This window comes from Crotalus tigris, unplaced genomic scaffold (assembly GCF_016545835.1).
Source record: "Crotalus tigris isolate CLP2741 ecotype Arizona unplaced genomic scaffold, ASM1654583v1 scf7180000017694.5664430, whole genome shotgun sequence".
Taxonomy (NCBI): Eukaryota; Metazoa; Chordata; class Lepidosauria; order Squamata; family Viperidae; genus Crotalus; species Crotalus tigris.
Genome location: NW_024096572.1, coordinates 824,577 through 852,569, shown reverse-complemented (window position 1 = coordinate 852,569; position 27,993 = coordinate 824,577). Strand labels below are relative to the sequence as shown.

Here is a 27,993-nt window from a genome sequence, read left to right as displayed (position 1 = left end):
TATGGTACTAATACCAATCCTATTATAAACAGTGAACTTGTGGTTTTAAATCTCCGTTTAAGAAATGAAGCAAATTTGTTAAACTTGAGATGTATTTAAACATTTTACATCTCTATTCATAGCAGCTTAATTAGATTTGTTCACATGATTCAGGTTGAGATAATCATACTTAAAAAATCAACCTCACATATCTAACCTGTCTCATATTTAAGTAATGTATACTAGGACACTGAGATCCCTCTCACAGTTACTACTATTGTAGAAAGTAAGGCTCTACATTTAGGCAAGAAAAACCAAATGCACAGGTACAGTGTAAGTGGTACCTTGCTTAGTAGTAGTAACTGAGAGGGATCTTGGAGTGCTAGTGGACAATCAGTTAAATATGAGCCAGCAGCATGCTGCAGCTGCCAAAAAACCCCACACAGTGCTAGGCTGCATTAACAGAGGGACAGAATCAAGATCAAGCCTTGGTAAAGCCACACTTGGAATACTGCATCCAGTTTTGGTCACCATGATGTAAAAAAGTTGTTGAGACTCTAGAAAGAGTACAGAGAAGAGCAACAAAGATGATTAGGGGACTGAGAGCTAAAACATAAAGAATGGTTACTAGAATTGGGTATGTCTAGTTTAATGAAGAGAAGGACTAGGGGTGACATGATAGCAGTGTTCCAATACCTCAGGAGTTGCCACAAAGAACAGGGAATCAAGCTACTCTCCAAAACAGACATGTCGCGATGTCATATGACGTCACATAATGTATCAGGACTGTTTTGCCATTGCCAGCAATGGGGTGGGCGTGGCTTCCACGTGACGCATCCAGCCTGCCAGTCGGCAGTTTGATACCCCTGTTCCAAAGCACCTGAAGGCAGGACAAGAAGCAATGGATGGAAACTAATCAAAGAGAGAAGCAACCTAGAACTAAGGAGAAATTTCCTGACAGAATAATTAATCAATGGAACAACCTGCCTCCAGAAGTTGTGAATGTTCCAACTCTGGAAGTTTTTGAGACTGGACAGCCATTTGTCTCAAATGGTATAGGGTTATCTGCCTGAGCAGGGGATTGAACTAGAAGACTTCCAAGGTCCCTTCCAACTCTATTATTGTTATTGTTATTGTTGTTCTCCTGCACTAAAGCCAAAGTAACATATTGCAAGATCTAGCTTCTTAGAACACTAAACTCGATTCTGCAATGTGAATATGTGAAATGTTTATTTCTAAGTGTAATTACCATTGAAAGTTGCACTGATTCAACCAATATCGTAGATTTTTAAAAAAACAGAAATAAACATTATTAGGACAAATCACTTTATTACAAATGACAATGCTATTTTTATTATAGAAAATATTGGATTTCTCTCAAGATATTTCAGCTGCAGATCATAAAATCACAAATAGCTGGTTTTAACCATCACTTTAGAATTCCAGTTAACTGGTGTCATTTTTGTTAAAGACTGATTTACTGGTTCAGCCAACTTCAAAATTATGGTCAGATATTGCTATAAATCATACATAATGGCTGAAATTCAGATGGTCACATTACTTTAGCAAACAGACACACACAAGTTATTTTTCCTCATTCTTATATATTTTACTGGATAATTATTCAGCGTTTTTACACTAAGTACTGTACCTTACAATAGGCCAATGGGAAAAAGTCTCAAATTGATATATTCCATTTTACTAAACATCCAGCATATGAGTACATGTTTTAGAACAAACCAGTATATGAAACCATGAAGCTGACTTTCATACGTTGGTTTTATTCTAAAACTGGTAAGCAATTATTTGGAACTGCAATCCGCATACATAGGCAAAAGGCTTATTTTTATCAGCTTATTAAATACATATTATGACCCTTTGAACCATGCCAAATTTTTATTCACACTCCATGTCACAAACAAAACTTAAATCGAATTGATGAAGTATGCTATAAATAGCAACAGAGTTTTCCATTTATAAAGATTGATACTAAGTCTATTATTGAAGTTGCAACAGGATGGACTAATTTATACAAGATGTTATATTTACAAAGGCAAGCAAAAAAACAAACCAACAACCAGTTTCCCAAATAGTCTGATTTTATATTTTAAGTGAACTTAGGTTGACCCATGTATCCAAATATATATGCTTGAAATATAAATTTACAATTGGATGAAACACATTTTAAGTGCTATTAAGAGAAGCAGGCTGCAAAAATAGCTTGACATATGGGATGAGCTACCAAAGAAATTATACACTTGTTACTAATCTGGTTCCATATATGGGAAACTGCTGAATTGTGGTAAATCATAATAGCCTATTGGCATAAGCACATGTACGCTGAATCTCAGGTCTGAATTAACACCACCACAATTTTACCTTTGGTAATCATGACATACTCTTAAAACAAGTGCAGAAATATATGAACTCAAAAGTGCAAAAATACTCACAGATATACTCAACAGATCATATTGTTAAGTTAAGGTATCTACAATCAAAAGTTATTAATAGCCATATAATTCTCACATTCTGTCACAATAGGCCTCCCAATTCAAAAAAGTTATAGAAAACAACACTACAACTATTTTGAGTGAGTTCTTAAAGGTACTTTTCTTTGATTCTGTGACCACTGGGGTACCTCGATTCAATCCAGAGTTGGAAGTATGTGGCAAATAAAGTGAAAGGAAGCACATTTCTTGTTATGACAATTCAAGGAAGAGCTGAAATTCTCCTAGCATCTAAAATGGACCTTCACAGGAAACACTACCTTCAACTTTGAAGGCCGTATTTATAGATTTTTGAAGTTTCCATTTCACAGTACTGGTTAAAACAATCTGGAGTGATTTTTAATTGCCAAGAACAACCACAATTGTATGGTGGCAACATACATTTTCTCTGGGGTGTTATTATGTACTTGCCTTAGGAAAGGGTACATATCATAAGGTGCACAAAAGAGTGTATTAGTTTCACTCTGAGCATCTATGTTATTATGCCACAAATAGACACAGTGTTATATAGGTAGTATAACCGATATCCTGCCCCATCCTCTTTATAGCACACTGCAAATATTTCTCAGGAAAAACCCAGTAAGCAAACATTACTGTCAGCTCACTAACATACACAAAAGTTTGTTGATGGAACTTATTCCTTCTTAGAGAGTAGCCAGTAAAAAGCGCTACTTAGCTTATTAGTAATTCAAGAAAGCTTTTAACAAGTAGTTCACTAATTTTTTCATGGCATTACAGATTGTGCTGCATCAGCATAATTGTGGTAAAGTTAGAATTCTATTATCTTAGGGTGGCTTTCTCCACCTGCCACCCTCCTGATATCTTAGGACTGGAGCTTTTAGCCGCTATTCTGGAACTTTCAGTCCCCAAACATCTGAGGGTACAAATCACCTGTTCCCATACATCAAACTGTTTGCTGCTGTTATTCAAATATCTCTGGAAGGAGAGTATTAATAAGTATTGGAGATAAAAGTTGGGGGAGTTGGGTCCTAATTCTATCCAAACCACGAACTCTCTGGGATTATGTTAAGCCATTTTGAGGAAGCCATAATGGTGTGTCTTATAGTAAGCCATAAACCATGCAGATCACAGTGGCTTAGTTCATATATCACAAGGGATAAGCAAACCAATCATCTCACGGTTTACCATGTACTAAGCCAGAACAGACTTTCTTCACATGAATTTCTCCCAGTTTCTCTACCTAAAAATGGATTACAACGGGCCTTCGTAAAGATTGTAACTGTGAACATGGAATGATAATAAAGCATTAGTATTACCATAATCCACTTTAAAACTGATCCTTGCAGATCAAGTGATTCCCATCTTAATTCTTATGCATTGATGGAAAACTGAAGTGCAAAATATTCATTCTATTGCACATATGCACTAAATCAGGTTTCAAAATAGAGATTATTTTTTTAAAAAAAATCATTTTATTTAGATGCCAAAGGATGCAATCCACAGGAACCTGTATAAGGTCCATTCAAATTAATGTAAAAAGCACTACTGTTCACAGAAATATCCCTATGGGATGCATCATTAAGCTCTATTCACCACCTATATTATATACTGGCACAATTTAGCCACTTTATGCTATAATATGATAAACAATTATTCATGTATAAAATGGCATCTAAATGCCTCTATATAATACACTTGTGTGCTTAGGAACAGATTAACATTCCTAGTAAGTGCTTCATACAAAGTTTTGCTACATAAGGTGGTAGATAATGTACACACTGGCATTCTGAACATAGTCTAGATTATTACTGTTTGGTGCACTTGCACTATTTTCCTCTCTCATGTAGAAAAACTGTGAAGGGGAATGAAGTAGCTGGCACATTAGTCATCACATGATTAAGATAAAAATATTACAGAAGTCCAATGTCATGATACGAAACTAAGGCCATTAGCAAAATAAAATCCCAAGCCTTTGAAGAAAGTCCTGAAAATGTATGTTGGAAAAGCAAGCAAAGATGTGCAAATTTGCTTTAACTTTAGACCAATACAGAGAGTTTCTGGAAGCAACACAAAAATGTTACAATTCTTACTAGTGCAAAATAGCATGATTATGCCAAAACAAAGCATAGGATTCTTTTCTCTCTTTTTTTCTTCGTTGTGTGGGTATGTGGAGCATTCATTATGGAGCACTTTTGTATACGTTCAAACTTTCTACAGATTTTAACATTTCTATGCCCATGAGAAATTAATAGTAGTGCATTTACACAGAGTTTGCTTTTTATAACAGAAGTGACTAGTTTAGCAATTTGCATATTAGGATAGTCTCGAAGATTAAAATATGTGTTTGTAAACACTAGAAAAATCTTTACAAAAACGAATATATTAAAATATTCTATACATTTTAAGTTACTGTAAACAAAAGTATCTTTGTTACACTAAACATGGATACAAAATATAAGTCAGAGGAGAACAAATCTGCATATATATCAAATTCAGGAGGAACAGGAGCATCATCTACTCCCTTGTGATTTGTCATACTTTTGGGACTGCATGTGATGTTTATCTTTAGGGTTCTACCTTATAATGTCATTGTATTAAGCTAAATGGTCAGAGTTTACTGGAAGACCTGTACTGACCTATGGCATCACATCAGCTTTGCCTTCGTTCCAAAATTACGTCATTAAGCTATGCATTATGGGTAGCATTTAAAAAATTCTTTCTGCAAAACTGTTCAGAAATAAGCTCTACTCAGCTCAATGGATTTATACCCATTGCTCAAGCCAGTGTTTTGTAGCCAGGGTTGCAATTTTTGTGGATACTAGAAGACAGAGGAACTGCCAGAGAATTAATGGAGAAATTTTCAATTTGCTGCTCAGGCAGCAGGTAAGAAGATGTTAAAGCACTAGTCTAGCCCTTATCTTTATAAACAATCAGAAAAAAATGCACTATCAAAAATTAATAATGCTGAATTTTGGTAAGCACTGTGTCTTACCAAACACAGAAATAGGGGCGACAGAGCTGTGTGGACCTGTAGATACTGCACAACTGCAGCTTTAAATGAATGTAATCAGTTGATTGTGGTGTCCACAATAGTAACTGAATATAGTCTCTGCTTGTTGAAGTTGTATTTCATTCTTAGGCTGGCCATCATGTTAACTCAAGTCTTTTAACCTCTCATTGGACAAAGCTGCACTGCTGTATGCTGCCTCTGTACAAAACTATAGTTCAGTCTGCAGAGATAATTTTTATATGATGGCTTCCCTCCCCTCCAAGTCATTTCCACAAACACTTTTGGAAACATGTGATTAATTAGATAGGGAAACAACTCTTATTTGACAAGGGTACATATTGTTTCCTAATTTTTTTATAAGATTGATGAGAGTCCTACCCATGAATAAAGCTGCACATCAAAAGCAGCCCTATGCCACAAAAATGAACTAAAAAAAGGCTAAGACAAAACCCTTTTCTCTGAAATAGTTACTATTGTAAAAAGATAACTCAATTAACCAATATTAATGATAAAAAGGCCATTATTATGCTGTTGAAAACCAAACAATTCACTTTCAGCATCTCTGATGCTATATATTTACGGCATTCTTCAAACAGCTCATTCCATATAACAGCTTTACAGACCATCATCCACGAGGATCTGAACACGAGCAAAGTTTTAGGGGGCTCACTCATTTACTCCCCAAGCAAATCTCTGAGTTCTATTTTAAACATTTATAAATCTGTCCTGAAAATAGTTTAAAGAGAAATTAGTATTTATGTACTTTATATGCCACCCATCTCACCAATAAGGTAATTTAAAACACATTATTCTTCCTCCTCCTCTAGTAAATTTCTCTTTAAGCAATTTTTGTAACACACCCATAAACTTGCTTTTTAAATTTAATGAAATTTAAACAGTAATTGAGCATCTATGTTTAGGAACACAAAAAGCCTTATTAAAACCATAATCTAACTCAAGATTGTCTATGTTAATCAGGAGCAATTCTCTGAGCTTTCAGACAGGGCATTTCTCAACCCTAGCTGGACTAGCTAGAGATTTATCCTTGGCACCTTTCACATGCAAGGCATATGCTCAGTCATTGAGCTATGGCCCTTTCCTATGTGTTGGAAGCTAACACAACTGGGGATCTCTGTGTTAGGAGATGTTGTAAGGAAGACTCTCCAAAAATTCAGATGATGACATAACCTTCTGGATAGTAGCCAGTGACCATGCTGGATAAAGTACTACCAAAAATGTGGTCACTATAGGCCCAGTTTTTCAAGACTGTACCATGCTGATCTCAAGCTGGCATAAAGTGAAATATTTGGAAGATTCACAAAACTTCAAGAGTACTAACTGCTAATTCACCATTCGCAGTGTAATAACCTGCTTCTACTTTGAGCTTGATGTTTTCATTTCTGTAAGGAAAAAGAAAGTTTGGTTACATCTTCAAGCATTCAGAACAGGCTTTCCATAAAATTTCTTTGTAACCTGAGAACTGGCTTTATTCTTGAATATCAAAATGGAGCATTATATACCAAATTGTTCACTGATGCTCTATACTTTGAATAAAACAGGGATATAAAACTTTTGGTAGTTATAGGCCACATATGATTTTTTTTGGTAGGGCTAAAAAATGTAATAGTAGAGCAACTATAAAATGGGCAGAGTTACATTATATACATGGCTAGGAACAGAATGTTTGATAGAGAGGGTTTTTTTTTGTTTATAATATATATTAAGCTCATGTAAAGATTCAAATCGTAGTTTGTTTCTAATCTCTGAATAGATTTCAAAAGTAGATAGCCGTACTGGCGGCTATCATCAGTTCTAATAGCAATCAATTGTGTGGTTTAAGAATGTGCAGAGTAAAGAAATATGTTTATCATTTCTGAATCTGTCTACCTTTAGTTTTAATGGATATTCCTGGAACCCAAAAGAAAGGGTGAAAGATTACATTTTATTTATCTCATTATTATCTACATAAATGCCAATACTGCCACATGCACATCCACTAAAATGAAATACAGGGAGGTTCATGAATGATAAAAAAAAGTATTTCTTTACTCAACTTAAATATACACAGTTTATATATTTTTGTCATGTCTCCTGTTGCCTATCATATTCCAGGTTAAAATGCTGCTATAATCTTTGCTCATGAGGGCGGTATTCTAGAGCCCCAAGAAGCTGTGTGTAGAGATGACTTTATTCTCCATACAACAGAAGTTTTAAAAGTTTTTTTTTTTTTAACAAGGGATGGTGTTGATAGATAGGTGTACTTCAAGTAAATTATGGTGGGATGCTATCTATAAATCCTAGAATTCCCTGAACAAGAGGAGGCAAATGTGGTAGTCAAAGACATACATCTTTACCTTCTCAAGTTGTATTAGCAGACTTGCTACATGGTGCAGACTTATTTGATTTGTTGGTTAACAAAGAAATATTGTTAAGGCTACTGAAGCTACACTACATAATTAAATCTGAACATTTGTCAAATATATTCTTGAAAAATATATTTTCACATATCATAGGTGGTCCTCGACTTATAACAGTTCATTTAGTGATGATTCAAAGTTACAGTGGCACTGAAAAAATGACATGATCATTTTTCACATTTAAGACCATTGTAGCATCCCCAGGGTCACGTGATTACCTTCAGATGCTTGACAACTAATTCATATTTATGACGGTTGCAGTGACCCAGGGTCATGTGATCATCATTTGTAGCCTTCTGACAAGCAAAATCAATGGGAAAGCCAGATTCACTTAACAACCGTGTTACTAATTTAACAACTGCAGCGATTCACTTAACAAATGTGGCAAGAAAAGTTGTAAAACGGGGCAAAATTCACTTAACAAATTCCTTACTTAGCAACATAAATTCTGGGCTCAGTTGTGGTCGTAGGTCAAGGACTCCTGTATTGAGAAAGATTTGGCGCAATCACTCATTTTTACCTTGCAGCCATCGAACCTGTGTGGCTGGTCCATATCCCCTCTCATTCTTGGCTGAAATCCTGAATACAATGGCAGGCTTGGATGTATGATCAACATGAGCATTTGCAAGCTGGGCAGCAGTCACTGTGCATGAGGTCTTAAGGCCACAATAGATTTTCATGAACATAAGTTGATTAGGATTTTCATGGAGCTGGGTGGTTCTTATTGCCAAATAAGCGGAATATTCCAAAATATTTCCTGAAGGTGAAACTGGAGGCTCCCATGAAAGATGAATACAGTCTGCACTCTAAGGAAGAAGTGAAAACGCACTTGACAATTCTCGAGAGAAAAACTGTAATTTTGTTCTCTAATTTCAGGTATGTGCAGATTAGTATAGCTGCTCAATACTGAGCAAAAAAGTCAGAGGTACTATCTAGTTTATACATTGTACTAAGCTATAATGTAGCTTTCTGGATTCTGGGTTCGCATGTTGTGAAAATTCAGTTTAAGACTGCAAATATACTGTGTTTCTGACTTAGTGTGATCTGTGAACAGAGCAACTGATGATTTATTCAATATAACATGGTTAAACAAAACAGATTTCGCATGATATACCAATCTGGGATTAAATATTGTCCTTCAAAACACATATGTCTATGTTGAGATTATGAGATCTTACAGTGTTTGAGTTATATCTGCAATAAACCTGTTAAGATAGTTACCATATGTACCATAGTTACAATGCACTATTTATATCTAAGGTTCTAGATACGAAAATAGAAGTTACATCATGACTAAAGTTGCTCCAAAATCCAATCTTAGATTTAACAGCAAGATTTTTTCTATTGAGAATCCATATTTTAACCACTGTACCAAAAGTCTGATGACTACTCAGAGGTGTTTTCTTTTTTTCTTTTTCTTTTGGTCAACTCAAAATTACTTTGCTCAGAATGCCGTATTTTATCATTGCTGGCTTTTTCAAAGAACATTCATTTCTGTAAGATTTCCATGAAAGTTAAAATTCCCTATTCAGATTTACATACCCAGAGGGAGGAAAGAAGGAAGAGTTATTACCTTGCTAATTTTAACGATTGAAGGTGCTCCAGGAAATCCAGGGATGCAAGTCTTAAATTCACTGATTTTGCTGAAAGGTCCTACACCACATCCATTAATTGCAGCAACCCTGAACCTGTATAAAGTGCCAGGAGCGAGATCCTGTTTCTTAAACAAACTGGCATTTGGAATATCTGTATAGTCTCCCTAAACATAAATAACATGAAAACAAGTAAATAGTTATTTTATTTTCTTAACACATAGATCCTAAAGACTCTAGTATGTTCTAATCTAGACTAAATTTCCTATTAGGAAGAGCTTTCCAGCACAGCTGCCTACTAAGCAAAAACAGCTTTGAATGTTCTTAAGATCCACTGATATAAATGGGAGAGTGGAACGTATGATATACCTTCTCTCACCTTGGCAAATGAGATTTATGTGTGCTTAATTTGAGAATATTATCCAATGATTAAGGTATGCAACTTATAGCCCAAATGCTAAATGTACCCCTGAACATCTTGGTTGTGGCTCCCGTAAATATCTAAAAGTTGTTATCAAACTGAAAATATTAAACACATGTTTGGGAGACAGTCATACTAATGATTTTTAATGTTAATCAAAATAAATGACATTGAATTTCATTTTTATAAAAGCCGATGTAACTCTCTGCCTTGAAAAAATTGGGTTCCCAAATTCAAAGAGGAAAGATTCTTAAAATTAACTGGTGACAGAAAGAGACAATTAAATACAATAAATCCAAAATCACAACTAGTAATGGCATAGGGCACAAGCTTGTTTACTTCTTTACATAAGCTGCTAATTCCTTCATCTAACTTTCCAAGATCCAATCACATCCATACTTAATTTTGTTGTTACTATTTAATAAGAAAATCCAACAGACCTTGCTGGAAAGAACTTTTTCTTCTTGCAGCAAATAAAACTGGCTCACTAATGCAGTGTTGCTTTGAAAAATGCCAACATCATACCACTTTCGTTCTTGTGTCCTCATTCTTGCATTCTGCTTTGGTGGCGAAGTTTTCTATAATTCAAACAGTAGGCATTGCTAAAGTATGGACGTTTTCCTCATCAAGTGTCTAATATACAATTTAGTCTTGGAGATCTGAATGTGAAGGAATTAAATCTTTTCTCCCATTCCATAATGACAGCCCTACCAATGCTAGGAGGAGAAAGCAAATTATGTGATAGTACTACACATGTCAATTACCATTTACACAGATAGTCCTTGATTTACAACCATTCATTTAATGACCATTCAGTCACAATGGCCTCGGAAAAAGTGACTTACAACCTATGCTTGCACCCACATCTGTAAAACGACTCTTGTAGTCATGTGACTGCACCTCAGGCAATCAGCTCACATTTATGACCAATCGTAGTGTCCTGCAGTTACGAACTTATGATTATTTCCAGCAAAAAACACACATTGAACTGGATTTACTAATGACTACTGTAAAAGTATAGTAGAATCAGGTCTGACGCACCTTATGGCGCAATGACTTATGGAAAATTCCAATCCCAATTGTGGTTATAAGTCAAGGACTGCCTGTACAACATATTTAAAGTCATTGAACTACTATGAAATATTGTATGTTGCATTATGCTGCAGAAAATTCAAGATAGCAACTGAAATTAATTTGATGTCATAGTTGTCAATGTAGGTTGAATTAAGGCATTTTACAGAATAAGCAATTAAATCACATACAGAATAAAAGCTGACAAGTTTGGTATGTGATTCAGTTTCCACTAACACCTACTGTATAAACACGGATCTTTCTCTAAGTCTTATTGGCAATATCTGCTGCTCAAAATGTGTTATGTACTTACAGGCGATTGTACAGCTGAATCAAGTGGGTTAATAACTGTGACTCTAGTCGAGGCCACTGGAGACTCTTTAACTATGAGAAACATATTTGAAATTCTTTTACTGCAGGTACAAAGACTTTCAAAAAGAAATCCATTACACTGGAAACGTCTTTCAGTGATAAAATTTCATAGAATTTCTATTCTATGTGCAAGAAGAAAAATGCTGGCTTTTTATTTGGAAAGCAACTGACAAACTGTCTGTAATGCATGACTGTCAAGAACAGATAAATATATGCTGAATGAAAAAAATAATCTGAATTCAAGTTAGACCAGAGGTGTCAAATTGGTGGTCTGCGGGGCAGATGCATCATGCGTAGGCCACGTCCACCCTGGCTCCCAAAGACAAACAATATCAAGATATGTCACAATGCATCACGTGACACGATTGAGTTTGACACCCGAGATTTAGACCAGACAAATTAAATAAAAATAATTTCATTTTTAAAAAGTGGTCAAGGGCTACCAAGATTCCAAATCCTACATTTTCAGTGGTATCTTCTGCAAGATGTTGTATATTTACCAGATTCCAGCCTTTAAAAAAAAACATGTTCCTTCTCCTGCATTTTTTTGGAACATATTAAAAATACATGACACAAATATTAATATGCTGAATAATATTAAGTATTGTGAACAGTTTAAATTGGAATTTTAGGCACCAGTGGCTTAATTAAAACTTGAGACATTTATAGCCCAGCTTTATTCAAAATATAAACTAAATATATGGAAACAAAAAATTAATCGGATGTGCAATAACATGTACCATTGTTTTTTTAAAATGCAGTTTTAAACACATAGTTATTTGTAACTCAAATATCTATATTCCATCCATACAACATAATTTCATATACTGTATATGTATCAGAAGTTTAAAAATTGCAAAAAAAATCTGCATTCGATCCAAATTATATATTGTTTCCACTTGAGAAGAAAACTAAAAGAAACCTAACATTCTTTTTAAAAAAAAAACAACAAAAAACAAGGTATGAAAGAAAGAATAAGGGAAAAACTGAATAAAAGTATTACATCGAGAACTAAACCATTTCTTTTGAGAGATCTCAAAATACAGATCATCCTGTTAAAGAAAAGGCAAACTAAAAGACAGCCTTATTGTTATTAGATTGGCTTAAGACGTCCTCACCTATATTAGGAGCAGATATCCTTATTTGCATCTTAAAGAACTCATTTGATCTTAATTTTGCTTTATAAGGCAAGGCATGAACAAATCTTCATACTTGTACACATGCAGAAAAACTGGAAACTGTTCTATCCACCCTAGTTTCCCATTTCATCTGAACTTCAAAAATATGAATATCAGCTTCATGTTCATCTACAATTTAAAGCTGGTTTAATGTCTTCCCATTTCATCTGAACTTCAAAAATATGAATATCAGCTTCATGTTCATCTACAATTTAAAGCTGGTTTAATGGCCTGTCTTGGTATAAACTTGGCAATCATTTTTTCTCAGTCTGAATGAAATGAGAAACTAAGGTTAATATCTTGTTTATTGATTCAAGCAAAGGCACTGCCTGCATGTGTTATAAAAACCTTGGTTAAAAATATTACCGTATATGCCGGCGTATAAGACGACTTCCGCAAGCGTTAAAATCGGTGCCGAAGTCGGGGGTCGTCTTATACGCCGGAAATACTGGTAGTTTCCGGCGTATAAGACAACGTTCTAGGAATGCGACTTGGCGCCAAAGACGGGGGTCGTCTTATACGCTGGGTCGCTTTGTACGCCGGCATATACGGTATATATGTACATCTTGATGCTATTCAAGAAATGGAATTCTATAACAACCATGAAAAGAAAAACCATTCTGAATGCGATTCAAAATACAAAAGGTGAAACACTCTGACTTTCAGGTTTGAACTACCTGTTGTTAATAATGGAGTTTCATCTTTTGCAGCTGCCCCATTTGATGAGTTGGTTCTAATAGCCTGCTGAGTTACTATATTTTGTGTGGTGGAGGCTATGCTAGATGTAGAAGTATCTACTTGGGAAGTTCTTGAATCAAAGTCAAGTAATTCATTTAGATTTGCTGACATCTGAGAACCTAAAAGGAGAGAAAGGTAAAAGCCCATCACATGTGATCCCTAGACAGAAATAACAGATGTTTGTTTTCTACAGAAATTCTTTTCCTTTCAGATGTAGCTGGAATGTCCATGCAGCAGATTGGCTTAATAACATGGGTTTAAGTCTTCAGGCTATATAAGATATCTGTTTTGAATGTTTACCCACATTAAATGTATTTTTAAAACTATTAAAAACAAATCAAAGAGAGGGTGTCTCTACATGGTTTTCTCTGGTATGCTCATTTTTACAGAATGGGACAACTCGCCATGGCCATATTGCTGCAGCCAACTCATGGTGGGACAACTCACATGGGATAACTCTATGTGATAAAAGTTAACTGCCATTGTCGCTTTGACATTATTTCCATTGACAAAAATAATAATAAAAAGTATTAATAAAAATCAAAACATTAACATCCATTCTTATCCCACATATATCTGGAATCACATGTGGCAAATAAGTTTCAACTTAGTGCTGCTTACCTAAAGTGCTAACAGGCAAACATAAAGGGACACTGGGCTCTTTGGAAACGGAATGGTTTTTCTTCATATTTTCAGTTTCTGGAATCTTGGTTTTAGCCTCTGAAATGGAAATTTGCATCTAGAAAGAAAAGACAGCACCAATTTCTCTGTAATAACTGCTATGATTATGATTGTCAGCATCTAAGCATTCCTGATTCTGCTTCAGGTTGGAAAACAACAGCTTTATGAATCTTTTGCCCAATACTCTCTCTATACTTTATGGTCTATACAGGAACTAATATTTAAACTTTTTTTTGAAGGGGGGAGCATGGTTCCACATAGGCTCACTCTGCTGGAGAGGAACTCTAAGTGGCTAACACACAAAAATATCCCCTTTGGGCCCTAATCAAATGAATACTAGTGTCTATTACTACATCCTCCCATATGCTGCTGTGTGAGGAGAAAATAAGTAGGGTATGCAACCTATAACTTCAAAAAGTCTTGGTTTGGGCTTCCAAATCCATTCTAAAAGTTGTCACTGAATTTTAGTCCTAATGTAAATAGTGATATAGAGACTCCTTTAGAAAAATCCATCTAGCAACTGGGTCCAGGGGCCTAATATCTCTCCAGTGGGTCTGGTGGCAAGCATGGGTTTGATGCTACTTTGAGTAGGATACAAAGAAGTTTGAGAGATTCTAACTTGGAGTGAGGAACAAGCGTTAATATAGCCTTTAGGGTGGGTACATAGGCATGGTCTGCCAGAAGATGCCTTTGTTAGTTAGAAAAGCAATGGGAAAAAGGTGTGATGGGCTGTTTGGTTGGTGTGAGTTGTATCTGCTGAATCCTTGGATATGTAACGTTTGAATCTTAGTTGTCCTAATTAGTCAATACTAGGGAGGTTTGATTGGGCAAAATTAGAATTCTGGCTTTAAAACAGCTACTAGGTAATTTGTTTGCTAATAATCATATACACCAATTCAATTACAATTGTTAAGCACATATTCATATTATTCAGAAAATTCCTAATAATATTCTTCACAGTATTAACTTACATTGCTTGAGGCACTGAGAGTTTGGGGGTGAAGATCCAGTTTAGTTCCTGGAAGAATGACAATATTCATTAATTTTAGAATTTGCTGCATAAGAAAAGGGGGAGAGGGGATCCTCTTTTATGTAAGTGTACAAATAGTTAAAGGAGTTAAAGGAGAAAACACCTTCCTACAGATTCCAAGATGAACTAATCCAGTGGCCTCCAACCTTTTGCGCACCAGGGACCAGTTCTGAGGTTTTTCCACAGACCGGAGGGGGTGAGGTTTCGCGTGCTGCCTGCATCCCATGCCTGGTTTTGGGGATGCTGTAGCTCAGTGCCAGTCCATGGACCAGGGGTTGGGGACTCCTGAATTAATCAATCTGGACAGTAGGCACAATTCAGTAAAGCATGGGAAAGTCTAATTCTAAATAACATTTTCACTATCTCAGTGATTATTTTAAAATTTTGCCTTTCATTTTTTTAATCTTCTGCTAAAAACAATCAGCCAACCACAATCTTGGAATGAAGATTGATAATGCTGGAGAAATTAGTCATCTCCAAAACCATGGAGTTTGATCAATTATGATTATTTGATTGATGTATATCGGGGTGGGCAATTATTTTCCCAAGGGCACATTATGGGCCTATTATGGATGGCCAAACCAATAGGCTGAACTTAATTCTTCTGCTGATGCCCATGTGTCAAGGGAGAAGGGAGCGTGAAGCCTCTCCTCAGCCCGGCCACTGTTCTTCTCTCTCCAGCCATTTAAAAGAGCTCTTGCTTCCTTCTCCCACTCTTGCAATGCACTTATTTACATTTTATTTTGTAACTTCCAGTTGATCTCACATGGGCCACACAGGGGCAGCCAGAGGGCCAGATGTGGCCCACGGGCCACAAAATGTCCAGGTCTGATGTATATGATAGGTTGATCTGAAGCTCAAACAACATTTTTAAAGATATATAATTCTGACTTTTTAAGTTTCTTTGAGAAAGAACCTACTGTTCAGAACCAATAGGTTCAGGTTGCTTCAAGAGAACCCTATTATGTTTTCTTTCCATCTGTGGAATCTTTTGGTTTGTCATAAGACTTCAAGTCTCTTTGACATTTGAAAGCTACTCTATAAAATGAATCTTTGTAAGACCAATTGGGTCCTTTGTCACTTTCTGTTTTGCTTGCTATGGCCTGAATCAAGGAAGACAGGCTAGGCAATTACATGCACCAACCTCCAACAGATAACCAAGACCCTAGAACAGACATTAGAACAGAATCAATCCCAAACAACAAGAGACATTCCAGAAAAAGAGTTATGCAGTTACATAAGTTTACTCATGTAACTTATAAACTTGCTTTAATTTTGGAAAATGTGCGATTTTACCTTGCACACAGGATGATTGTGGTTCAGGTGTCACAGTAAAGGATATGTCAGCTGCACCAGGTGTTGGCATATCTAAATTTAGTTGAAGAAGGTATCCTTCAACAGTAGGAACTTCATCCCATTTAACTTGAAATGAATTAGTTGTAGCTCTGATAAGCTGTACCTGTGATGGTGCTGGTGGTTTCTCTTAAAAGAGAAGAATACATTTAATTACAATAAACTGTAAGTCTCTTTTGAGAAGATTTAAAACTTTCTAATACAAGAATTATGCACACAGCATGCTACAGAAAAAAAAGTATTTATTCCAGCAAACTCTCAAATGAAGAGAAGGAACGTACATTAACATTGTAAAGGTAGTCCAAACCTATCTGTTATCTCTGGTGTCAAAAGCGCCAAGAGACTGTTTCTCAATCTCAATAACTTTAAAGATGTGTGGGATTCAACTTCCAGAATTCCCCCAGAGAATCCTTCTGATACCTGAAGGTACAGGCACAAAATTCCTCAATATCAGGTTTGGACAGTTATGATACAGTGGAAAAATGATGGTTTGCTCAAATATGTAAGCTGGAAAGCAAAAAGTGAAGGCTTCAAGTATTTTCTTAATTCTTCAAACTACAAAGCAGAAATATTAGAACCGAATCAACCACAGGATTATGTTCAATGTGCAAATTCGTAGTTTAGTGAGTCATTATTTACTGAACTAACTTAACTGCCAGGGTTCTCATAACACTAAACAACAAACTAACCATGTTTCAGCCTTGTGGACTGTGAAATTCAACTAAGTGTGGATGTTCAGTTCAAAGCAATTCTTGCATATTTACACTAGATGATTTTTTTTTTAATTTCAAAAACAGAAAATCAAATACATTTAAATTTGCCCAGGTTTTTAATCACAATCAATAATATTATCAGAAAGTATTAGGAGATTATTCACCTGTATCTAAATACCAAAGATCCTTGCAGCAAACTTGATTGTTCCAAGCTTTCCTATAGCCATCTCTGCCACTCCATATATACAAGCGAGAGCCGACAATGACTGTGCAGTGGCCAGCTCTTGGACCTGGTAACAAATTGTTTTTATCTTCTTGGCAATCTGGGATTAGATTTATCCATTCTAAAGTATCTGATAACAAATTGAATAAAACAAATTAATATTTGACTGTATTAGGATCTGACAAATTAACTCTCTACTAACTCATAATGAGCAAATTCATTCTTACCACTGTTCACTAGGGGTAGAAAAAAAATAACATTTTATTATAACATTGAGTGATATAAATTAAATGTATTGTTTTAACACTTGTTACAATTTCCAGTATTATTTTAAGAACATAGCCATATTGTATTATCCAATATAGTGGAATCCCTGCTATGCACAATGCAGAAACATGATAGAAGATTATATGCAAATATAAGTGGTATGCAGAGTTATTCTGTAAGGGACAAAAATGAAGTATACTAACCTAAATTTAAGTAGGAAAATGAACCAGTACATTTCCATTCCCCATCTTGAGCAGGGAGGCTCTCATCTGTACTCTGTGGGATCCATCCACCAAAAATGTACATTCTGCAAATGTAAGAACATAGAGGGTAAAAACAGGAACAAAGTGAGAGAAGGTATACGTACAATTAATTTCCAAGCTTCATTTCATCTTACAAATTATACAGAAACTAGTTCCTAACTAAAATTTGATCTTAATACTCTTTCCCATTTCTCCACTCCTCCCAAGCCATACAGTAAAACACATTAAGAGAATGTAAGTAAGAGCCAATGTCTTTACGTACTAGATTTTAAAGAAGATATTAATACAAAACTGACTGTTACAGTTGCTTTAGAGAAGCTTCATTAAAATAATATAGTATTAATTTATTTGTGATATACCTTAGTTTTGAAAGAATAGAACAATTTCAACTGGCTTTATAATTTGTATTCAACTATGGCTTATTCAGCCATGATTTATTGAAATTATGAATATGTTGAGCCATAAATCAATGGCTTACTAGGCTTAAAGCAAACGTCACATTGTAGCATGATGTTTGCTTATTGTGTCATAAGCATGAATTACTATAAAAACATACATTAAAATACCATAATATTTGGACAGAGAATATTACAGAATTATACTTGGCTAACTGAAAGAGAACTTGGCTTCTTTCAAACAATCTTTCTCAAATCATGAAATTACTGTTTCATTCAGAATTTTATGGAGAGGGAGATCCAAATACTATCTTTCCCTTATTTTCTTACCTTTTTTTCCACACAGAAAATCTTTTTTTAAAAAGAATACAGAATTACTACATGCCTTCTGAATGATGATACAAACTATTTTAAAATCTGATCATTTCTAACAAGAAGCCAAACTAGGCCAGGCCATACTAATGAAGAACGTGATAATGTGCAGAATTTCCCTCACGAGGTGGCTGAACTCCATAGTCCACCATCTTTATATGTGACTACATGACAGTAGAGAGTCAGTGTGGTGGTGTACTTAAAAGCATGAGACCTGAAACTAAATCCTAGTACTTTTTAGGCACAAAGTCAGCTGGGGAACGTTGGGCTAGTCACTCCCTTTCAGCCCTAGGAAAGAGGCAAGAGCAAACCACATTCAAAAATGTTGTTAAGAAAACCATAGGGCTTGTCTAGGCAATTGCCTCGCGTCAAGGCTGATTTGGAGGTACACATAAACATCATACCAAACTATCATAGTATCTGTTATCATCTATTACTAAACCTAATCATTGATACATTAGATCAGGGGTCCCCAACCCCCGGTGTGTGGCATGCCAGAAACCGGTCCGTGCAAATAAGCAAAGCTCCATCTGCGAGATGCAGGCAGCACATGAAACCACACCCCCTCCGGTCCACAGAAAAACCTTTCTCCATAGAACTGGTTCCTAGTGCCCAAAGGTTGGGGGCCTCTGTATTAGATCATTAGATACATTCCCTTATGGCACAATTATACACATTTAATTTCAACATTATACATATTTAATTTTAACAATGTTCTTCAGTTATGAGTAGGTGACAAGAAGGGATTATATCCAATGAATGGTTATGGATATATTGCTTTTTCATTCTGCAAACTGAATGAAACACAAGAATCTAGTAAATGATATGAGGGCATTGGATTCTGTAGCAATATAGCTAATCAATAATTTGTTTGAATGTTTTATATAAGACAATATTCATGAAATGCAAAAAAGGAAGATTGCGGGTGATCAAAGAATACTTGGTAGCCATTGCCAGGGTAGCTTTTATACAGACTCATCTAGTATTCCAGTTGTACCCATTCCTCAACCTAAAAGCTATCCATTAGTCACCTCCTCTTTGGATTATTGTAACCTTTTCTAGATGGGGCTACCCTTGAAGAACACCCAGAATCTGCAGCTGCTCCAGAATGCAACAGCATAGGCAGTTTTTGGTATTTCGTGTTATGCCCTCCAAATACTATTGCTCCGCAAGTGGCATTGGCTCTCAGGAGGCTTCTGGGTGTAATTCAAGTAGCTGATTGTTGTCTGTAAAGCTCTCATGACATGGGGCCAACTTCTTGCAGGATCACCTTTCTCCTATTGTTTTTGTTTGGTCCACCAGATCTAGTAGAGAGGGCATGCTCCAGGTGCCTTCCATCAAACAATGTCATCTTGTTGGACCCTGGAGTTATGCCTTCTCAGTGGTAGTACTTGCCCTGTAGAACAGCATCCCCTGGAGTGATGTTCCTCAATCTTGGCAACTTTAAGACATCTGGACTTCAACACCCAAAATTCCCCAGCCACTATGGAGACTTCTGAGACTGAAGTCCAAATATCTTAAAGTTGCCAAGGTTGAAAAACACTGCTATGGAAATCTGAATGGACCCACATGATTCAAACTTAAATAGAAATGTAATGCTCAAAAAGTATATGCTTGAGGGATGAGGTTAAATAGACATAAGAATATATACTACATTGTATAGTCCCTATTGAGTGACATAATAGGGCAAAAAATACATAAGTTATAAAAAAGCAATATTATCAATGATAACAATCAACTACAAGTTCTTATTTATCATGAATAACCCTGCAACAGCTTAAACAAACTATATGGATTGGTTTACAGTATTAAATTGCAACTTCTAGAAATATGATATTAGAATTACTCTTATGCTACTTCATTCTATAAAGTTGTTTTCTCTCCTAATGCAACAACATGTATTATGCATAAGTAAGTCTTTCCCTATTTTCAAAGCTCCTTTTCTCTTCTTCCTTTCTTTTCTTTTCTTTTCTTTTTTCTTTTCTAGAAGATGTAATGGGCTTTTTAATTAAATCTGAAGTCACGCGCAGAGGATTATATGTCCCCAAATAAAAAACATATGTTTAAGAAATCCATTTTGGTTTCCTGGAGGCCTATTATAAGATCCTCTAATCTGCAAGCAGTTTTTCTCACAGGGCTGAAACTCACTACATTTCTCATACAAGCGGATCCCTAAATACAAACACTAGAGTAACAGTCTCCTACTAGGTGTACCTTTCTATAGGTGAGCTTTTAACAACAGACATACTTGTTTCCTATTACACTGGCTGTATGTAGACTACGGGGAAGTGGCACTGTTCCTTTAGTTTCTGGTTTCGACCAAGTCATTGTCTCTATTAAGAGAAAAAAACAGAGAAACCATATAGAAGGGATTATTTATTTATAACATTTAGATAGCTGTCCATCTTCTAACCATCTCTAGCTGACTCCCAATAAAAATTCTATGAACATTTAATTACTTCATGAATATTTATGTAAGACGTAAGATATTGTTTTTCAGACTTCAGGAAATTTGTCGTGCACAGACAGAGGGTTATTTCTGAAATGTATATTTGTAGGCACAAAAAGTTAGTTACAACATATACAAAAGTGGTGTTTTAAATGGTGGAACATTTATTTTTCAGAGCCAGTTGCTATGAAAATTGGTAATCTTCCTTAGACTTTTCAGAATCAAATTCAAAATATAAAGTTTTATGGAAGATTATAGCCAACCAAAAGAAAAAGAAAAATTGCCATCATTAGTTTTACATTTGCATTTCATCCCTCAAACAAGATCTTTTGAGTTATGGAAATGGAACTTTTCTTATCACATCTGTTCATTATTATCCACATTCAGTTCTAGAATCTGTGATATCCTACCAATTAGTATTGTATTTGCAAAACAAGTGTTAAAGGACAAAGCCATCCCTCAAAACATTTAATCAAGACTATTTTGTTTTTAAATAATTACTCAAAGAAACAATATTTCAAAATTCTTTTGAAAAATGAGTTTAAAAATAATTGTGGTGTTATTAAAACTTAACACAAGAAATAGATTTTTAAAAAATCCCATCTACTTTTGATAAAACCTAGGAATGGCTGCAATCCATTAGGGGCAAATAGTTTTTTTTGCTGTGTACTGTATGAAACAGCATTCAGGTAGAGCTGAAGTTTAAGAATAAATTTACAAGGTGATGCAAACTTTGCCATCACACAACAAATCCTTCAGAATTAATTATTCCTTAGTGTATTTTTTAAAAATAACTCACACAATTTTATTTGCATCTATACTCACCTATATCAAGCTCCCAAAGGTCATTAAGCCGGCAACCAGACATCCCTCCAAATATAAACATTTTTGGATTTCCCAAGTCTTTTTTACAGTATATAACAGCTGTGTGCGATTCTCTGGGAGAGGGCAAAACTCCTCTGGTCAATGGAATACCCCAGCCTAGGACTCCCGATCCATGCTGCAGCTCCAATTCATAGAAATCATTTAAATATCTAATGTGGGTTATAAATGCAGAAAATACCAATAACTTTCTAAGGCACTACCATAAAACAAACTTCTATTTGTCAATGCAATCCCCCGGTTTTTACAACAATGCTTTTTTTTTTTTTTTTGCAAAGGATATATTAAACATTTATAAAAACAGTTTTCAAAAACAAAAAAATGTAGAACTGTCCTCTCCTAGAGATTTGTCAAAATTATGTCTTCCACAAGCATTTTAAAACATTTTTATTCACTATGCCAATTTTAAAAGGGATGGGGTAGAGCCCCAACTTTTAGATTAGTATAAGTATAGGCTAAATAACAAAGAAATTGAAATATGTACAGACACTGCAACTTAAGATGCTAAAGCAAAACCAAGAGGTTTTCAAATGTCACTAATTAGCTCTGCAACTTAAGATGCTAAAGCAAAACCAAGAGGTTTTCAAATGTCACTAATTAGCTCTGATCGATTAATGAAAACCATTAAACCATGTATCATTATACGTGTAAAATAATCTTAATGTAAACTGCTCCAAATGCTACTAATAAGCATGCTTTTATTGTTATTTTTAAGCATCGAGTTTATATTAGTATTTCATATTTCTGGATTTAAGGATGATCAGTTTGACAGTTGATTGCTAATCTTTCTCCTTGATATTAGTAATTATGACTAGATTTGAACACTAAATAGGCTCACTATGTACATTCTGTTTTTACCGTACAACTTTTTAAAAGTAAGAAAACCTAAACTAATATTCTGTTCCAAACTCATCAGCATACCTGGGAATGTTATTGTTTGAGTCTTCGCTCTCATTTGCCAGTCCACCAAATAAGTAACACTTGTTGCCATATAGACAGAAGCTATGGCCAAGGCGAGGGCATGGAGGCAAACCTGCTGAAGGGGGCTGAGGTTTCATTTTTTTCCACAGCCATCGACTTGCCTTGTAGATGGAAAAAAAGAATGTTGAGAAATGCAAGCAAAATTGTTTACAAAATTACCGCTATTGTGACTGCCAGTCACCAAACTCTGATCCACCAGAAGTAAGCAAAGCATTGGGCTTCAGTCAATTAATTTTCTGTAAATGCCTCTAGAAACTACATGAGGACCAGAGACATTAAACGTTATGAAGGAGCTGGTTCTTTCATTTCCAGCATGCTAGCTTTTACATTTTTTTTAAAGTAAGGTAGCATGCTTAATAGTCACCAAAGAATGTGTTAGAAAGTGCATTGTTACCTATGGATGCCATTCCAGGATCCAAAAGATAAGGATTTGCTTATTTTACCTTCCAGATTCTATCTGGCAAAAGTTTCAAAGGAAATCCCAAGTCAGCTTGATACTATCAACAGACATGAACAGGAGCACTAAATATTGTTTCCATGTATGAATTCTGTGTACCACTATAAGCAATATGTATTCTTTTTGGTGGTGGTGGTGGTGTCTATGATGATTTGTGGTGACTGCATGGACAAGTCCTTGCAATCTTCTTAGCAAGGTTTTACAGAAATAGTTTACTATTGCCTCCTTCCTAGGGCTGAGAGAGACTTACTAGCCCAAGGTTATCCAGTTGGCTTTGTAGTTAAGGCAGGACTTGTGGTTTCTAAATCATTATATCAATCTCGTCCAATTTTAATATGTACAATATAGGCATCCATTTAAGAATTTATTAAATGATACCAGGATTCTCAACCTAGTTAAATAACTATGAAAAGCAATCATTCAGTACCTGTAGTTCATACAAATCATTACTATATCTTCCATATTCAACCATTCCTCCAAAAACTAATATTCTGGTACCATCACAGACAAATCCATGGGCTGCACAACCTGGTGGAATATCTCCTCTGACAGCAGGAAGAAACCATTGGTTTGTGGCTGCATCAAAAGACACACAAAAATGGCCCTAGGTCAGAATAGTAATTCTGGGTGGCACCCAAAAATTTAAACACTGAATCCCTACATTTAATAATGGGACTTTAATATTCATTAATTTTATTAGGTTTTGAACCTTGCATTCTTAAACAAAAAGCTATTCCTTTCTTCATCTGGAAAGTGAAAACTGTTTGATTTTTTACTTTCCAATCAGTCTCAAGATCTGCCAATTAGAACCTAGTGCAAAAGATGGGCATAAAACACTGAGATGACTGTTTAAATAAAACAGAGGTAAAAATCTTTTTATACAAATATCCATACCAAATTACCAGTTTTCATTTTAGCAGAATAACCTAAGGCAGGGATTGGGATAATCTGATCACATAATTTTGAACTTCAAAACTCCATGCAAAGTATGGAGTTGCCAAACATCCCAATTTTGATCACATAATGAGGATGCTGCAACAGTCATGTAAAAAAGGGTCCTAAATCATTTTTTTCAGTGCTGTTAAAATTTCAGATGGTCACTAAACAAAAGGTTGTAAATTGCGGACTACCTATACAAGCCTGTTTAGTGCCTATAATCAAGATTCAAATCTGTTACTGCATACTCCTTCCAGCTACCACCTTTATTCCCCATGTGCAAATTGACAAACAAATTATACTTTCCACTCACAACCTCTCAATACAAATTGTTGGGCACATATCTTTTCCTAGGACTCAATATTCTACTTTATATCTTAATACAGTTTCAAATGCTTTCACAAATTCTCACCAAATATTTTCTCACTTGTTGACCCATGTTTATAGCAATATAATCTATTTTAATATAGATTCACAATATTTTTTCATTATCCTGACCCAAAGCATTTTATTGGAAAGCTTAATTGAAATAAATCATACAATAACTCACAATCCCTCTGTGATGAAAGCATTATAAATTGTAAGTATTTTACATGGTTAATCAAAGTTAATAGAAAAAGTGTTTTGATGACTTTGCAGTTCTCAACATGCTACTTTATTACCTACATCCTATCTATAATTTATACACCTACACCGCTCATATTCTTTATTATGCATTGCTTTATATAAATCTTCCTTATCTCTGGAAACAATGACTTTTTAAAACTGTTATATTCATCTTTATTCAGACCACACATCTCTGATTATCTGATTTCTGATTAGCATCACCATCAAGCAAAGTTATGAAAGACAAAAATTAGTCCATCCTCATCTAATAGAGAGATGCTATACGTTATGGGAACAGAAGTCTGCAAAATTATATAGCTAGTCCTCACTAGTACTTATCTTGTGTGCACGTATTTGTGTGCACATGCATACACTCAGCACAAAAAGATATATACAGCATACCTCAGACCCTAAAATACCTTCCATTCCCTGCTTCTATCACACTTTCTAAGACAGTAATTCCTTGCTTGAATAAGTCATTTATGACAAAAAAATAAAAATGCTTGCAGGCACTAAGATTATGCCCTTGGAAATAGGAACTATAAAGCAAATATAAAGCAATACAACCAAAGTTAATGTAACAATGGAATTAACCTGTTAACTCAATTTTCTGCACTGACTCAATTTTCTACATTGGTGCACTTTACGGCCAACACATTAAGCTAAAATTTGTGGTTGAGTGCATCTTGCCAAGGCAATCTAATAAGGCTGTTTCCCACCTTCCAGTCGCCAATCTGCACCCCCACCGAGGTTATAAAAGAGGGAAAAGGGCTATACAAAAAGTCCAGCTCAGAGAACAAGGACTAAACCTCTGGTGGTAACCAAGAGCGGCGTAGATGCGCTTGAGCGAAAACTGCTTCGGAGCCTCTTCCCTTCGATTAACCCGCAGAAGGCCGGTTCCGTGTCAGCGAATACACACGTCCTCAGTGTCCCTTTAAAGACCAACAGGGAGCGAGGGCAGAAATTCCGGTCCGACACGAAGCTACGCCAGGGCAGAGGGCTGAAACCCGAGCGCAAACTCCCAACCCCCAGCGAATCACCGGGCGCCCCCACCCATCCGCCGCCGCCTCGTAGACACGTCCTCCCTCCCGTCCAGCCGGACCCCGAGGCCACCACGCCGAAGGCCCTCGCGGCTAGAGAAACAGCAGCAGTTACTGCTGAGGGAGAAGCGCCCCGCCGTGGTAACCGAGCCCGCCCTGCTTCTCTCCCTTCTTTCCCCGTTGCGCACCCGTGTTATACACATGCAACTCATCGGCGATGCCTTCGTTGCCGCCCCCAAAGATGATGACCAGCTCGCGGATCGCCACGGCGCGATGGCCATGCCGGGATCGGGGGACCGGCCCCGTGAAGGAAGAAACGCGCCTCCAATTCAGGGCAGCGGCGCTTGCCGCCATTTTATACGCCCACGCCCACAATGCACCGCGGCGGGGGCCGAAGCAGCTGCTGGGGGGGGGGGGTTTGCCGAGGAAGCCAAACAGAGCATGGCCGGCATGGAGGAAGTACGTGGAATTGGGCTGCAGCAGCCATAATAATAATCAAGAGAGGAATATTTCAAGGAGGTTCATTGTCACCATTACTATTTGTTATTGCACTGTTTCCTCTGTCAACAATACTGAAGAACTCAGGACATGGCTATCAAACATCAAAAACATCTACCAGACTATCCCATCTCCTTTACATGGATGATCTGAAGCTGTATGGAAAAACCTCATCTGAAATAGAATCGCTGCTCAACACTGTCCGTATATATAGCCAAGATATTGTAATGGAGTTTGGCTTGGACAAATGTGCCACACTTACTATCAAACAAGGAAAAATAATGAAAACTGAAGGAATCAAGATGCCCCACGAAAATAACATTAAGAGTCTGGATGAGGAAGAGTACTCCAAATACTTGGGTATCCTTCAAGCTGACAACATCAAGCACACTGAAGTCAAGAAAAAGATTAGAGGTGAATACATCAAGAGAGTGAAGAAGATCTTAAAGTCCAAACTCAATGGAGGAAATACCATAAAGGCAATCAACACCTGTGCAATTCCAGTCATTAGGTACACAGCTGGAATAGTGGACTGGACTCAAGCAGAACTGAAAGCAATGGATAGGAAGACCAGAAAAATAATGACAATGAATCATGCCCTTCATCCACGCAGTGACATTGACAGACTTTATCTACCAAGGCAAATAGGTGGGCGTGGAATGCTACAAGTACATCAGATGGTTGAAGAAATAAAAATGGCTTTGGAAGAATATCTGAAGAACAATGATGAAGATGCACTGAAATTAGTATATCACGAAGGCTTACTGACTACTGGAGAGACCAAAGTGGCCTACAAGAAAGACCAAATGAAGAACAGAATAGAGGCATGGGAAGACAAAACACTACATGGCCAATACATTAAAAAAAATAGCTGGGAAAGCAGATAATAACAAGACCTGGCAATGGCTAAGAGCAGGAAAATTGAAGAACAGACTGAGGGACTAATTCTGGCTGCACAAGACCAAGCCTTAAGGACAAATGCATATAAAGTCAAAATTGAGAAGACAGCAACAGACAGTAAGTGCCGCCTATGCAAAGAAGCTGAAGAAACAGTGGACCACCTGGTAAGCTGTTGCAAGAAGATTGCACAGACTGACTACAAGCAGTGGCATGACAAAGTAGCAACAATGGTGCTTTGGAAGATCTGCAAAAAATATCATTTGCCTGTAAGCAAAAACTGGTGGGATCATAAAATAGAGAAAGTCATAGAAAATGATAAAATTAAAATGCTCTGGGACTTCAGAATTCAAACAGACAAGCACCTGCAACATACCACCCCAGACTTAACAATTGTCGATAAGAAAGACAAAAAAGTCTGGATAGTGGACGTGGCAATGCCTGGAGACAGCAGAATAGAAGAGAAAGAACTGGAGAAGATAACAAAATACAAAGACCTACAAATAGAAATAGAAAGACTGTGGCAAAAGCAAGGAAGGGTAGTACCAATAGTAATAGGCTCCTTGGGTGCAAACCCAAAACAACTGGAGCACCACTTGAACACCATTGGCATTGACAAATTCGCTATTAGTCCATTGCAAAAGGCGGCCTTATTAGGAACTGCTTCCATCCTGCGATGATACCTGTAATACCATCAAACATCC

The 27,993-nt window shown here is 36.3% G+C and overlaps 1 protein-coding gene across 2 annotated transcripts; it reads right to left on the bottom strand.

Moving 5' to 3' along the window:
• Positions 1-1,291: 1,291 nt before the first annotated feature.
• Positions 1,292-26,259, bottom strand: HCFC2 (host cell factor C2). 2 transcript variants are annotated; one of them, XM_039338203.1, is made up of 16 exons: positions 26,083-26,259; positions 23,740-23,888; positions 22,796-22,956; positions 21,818-22,026; positions 20,792-20,876; positions 17,717-17,820; positions 17,188-17,376; positions 16,254-16,439; positions 14,899-14,945; positions 13,868-13,985; positions 13,186-13,365; positions 11,272-11,342; positions 10,328-10,465; positions 9,448-9,633; positions 8,395-8,680; positions 1,292-6,857 (listed from the first exon to the last, which is right to left on the bottom strand). In XM_039338203.1, the coding sequence occupies exons 1-16, from the start codon at positions 26,246-26,248 to the stop codon at positions 6,832-6,834; spliced, it is 2,301 nt and encodes a 766-aa protein (XP_039194137.1). In that variant the 5' UTR covers positions 26,249-26,259; the 3' UTR covers positions 1,292-6,831. The 2 variants fall into 2 exon arrangements, with proteins under 2 accessions (XP_039194137.1, XP_039194138.1); XM_039338204.1 differs by lacking the exon at positions 13,186-13,365.
• Positions 26,260-27,993: the final 1,734 nt, after the last annotated feature.

Coding starts and splice junctions, on each gene's coding strand:
- HCFC2 (XM_039338203.1), bottom strand. CDS start 26,248: ATGGCGGCAAGCGCCGCTGCCCTGAATTGGAGGCGCGTTTCTTCCTTC. Junction 16,440..17,187: donor TCTTTGGTATTTAGATACAG/GTGAATAATCTC, acceptor TTCTCTTTTAAG/AGAAACCACCAGCACCATCA. Junction 10,466..11,271: donor ATTCAGCTGTACAATCGCCT/GTAAGTACATAA, acceptor TTTGAATTATAG/AAAACTTCGCCACCAAAGCA.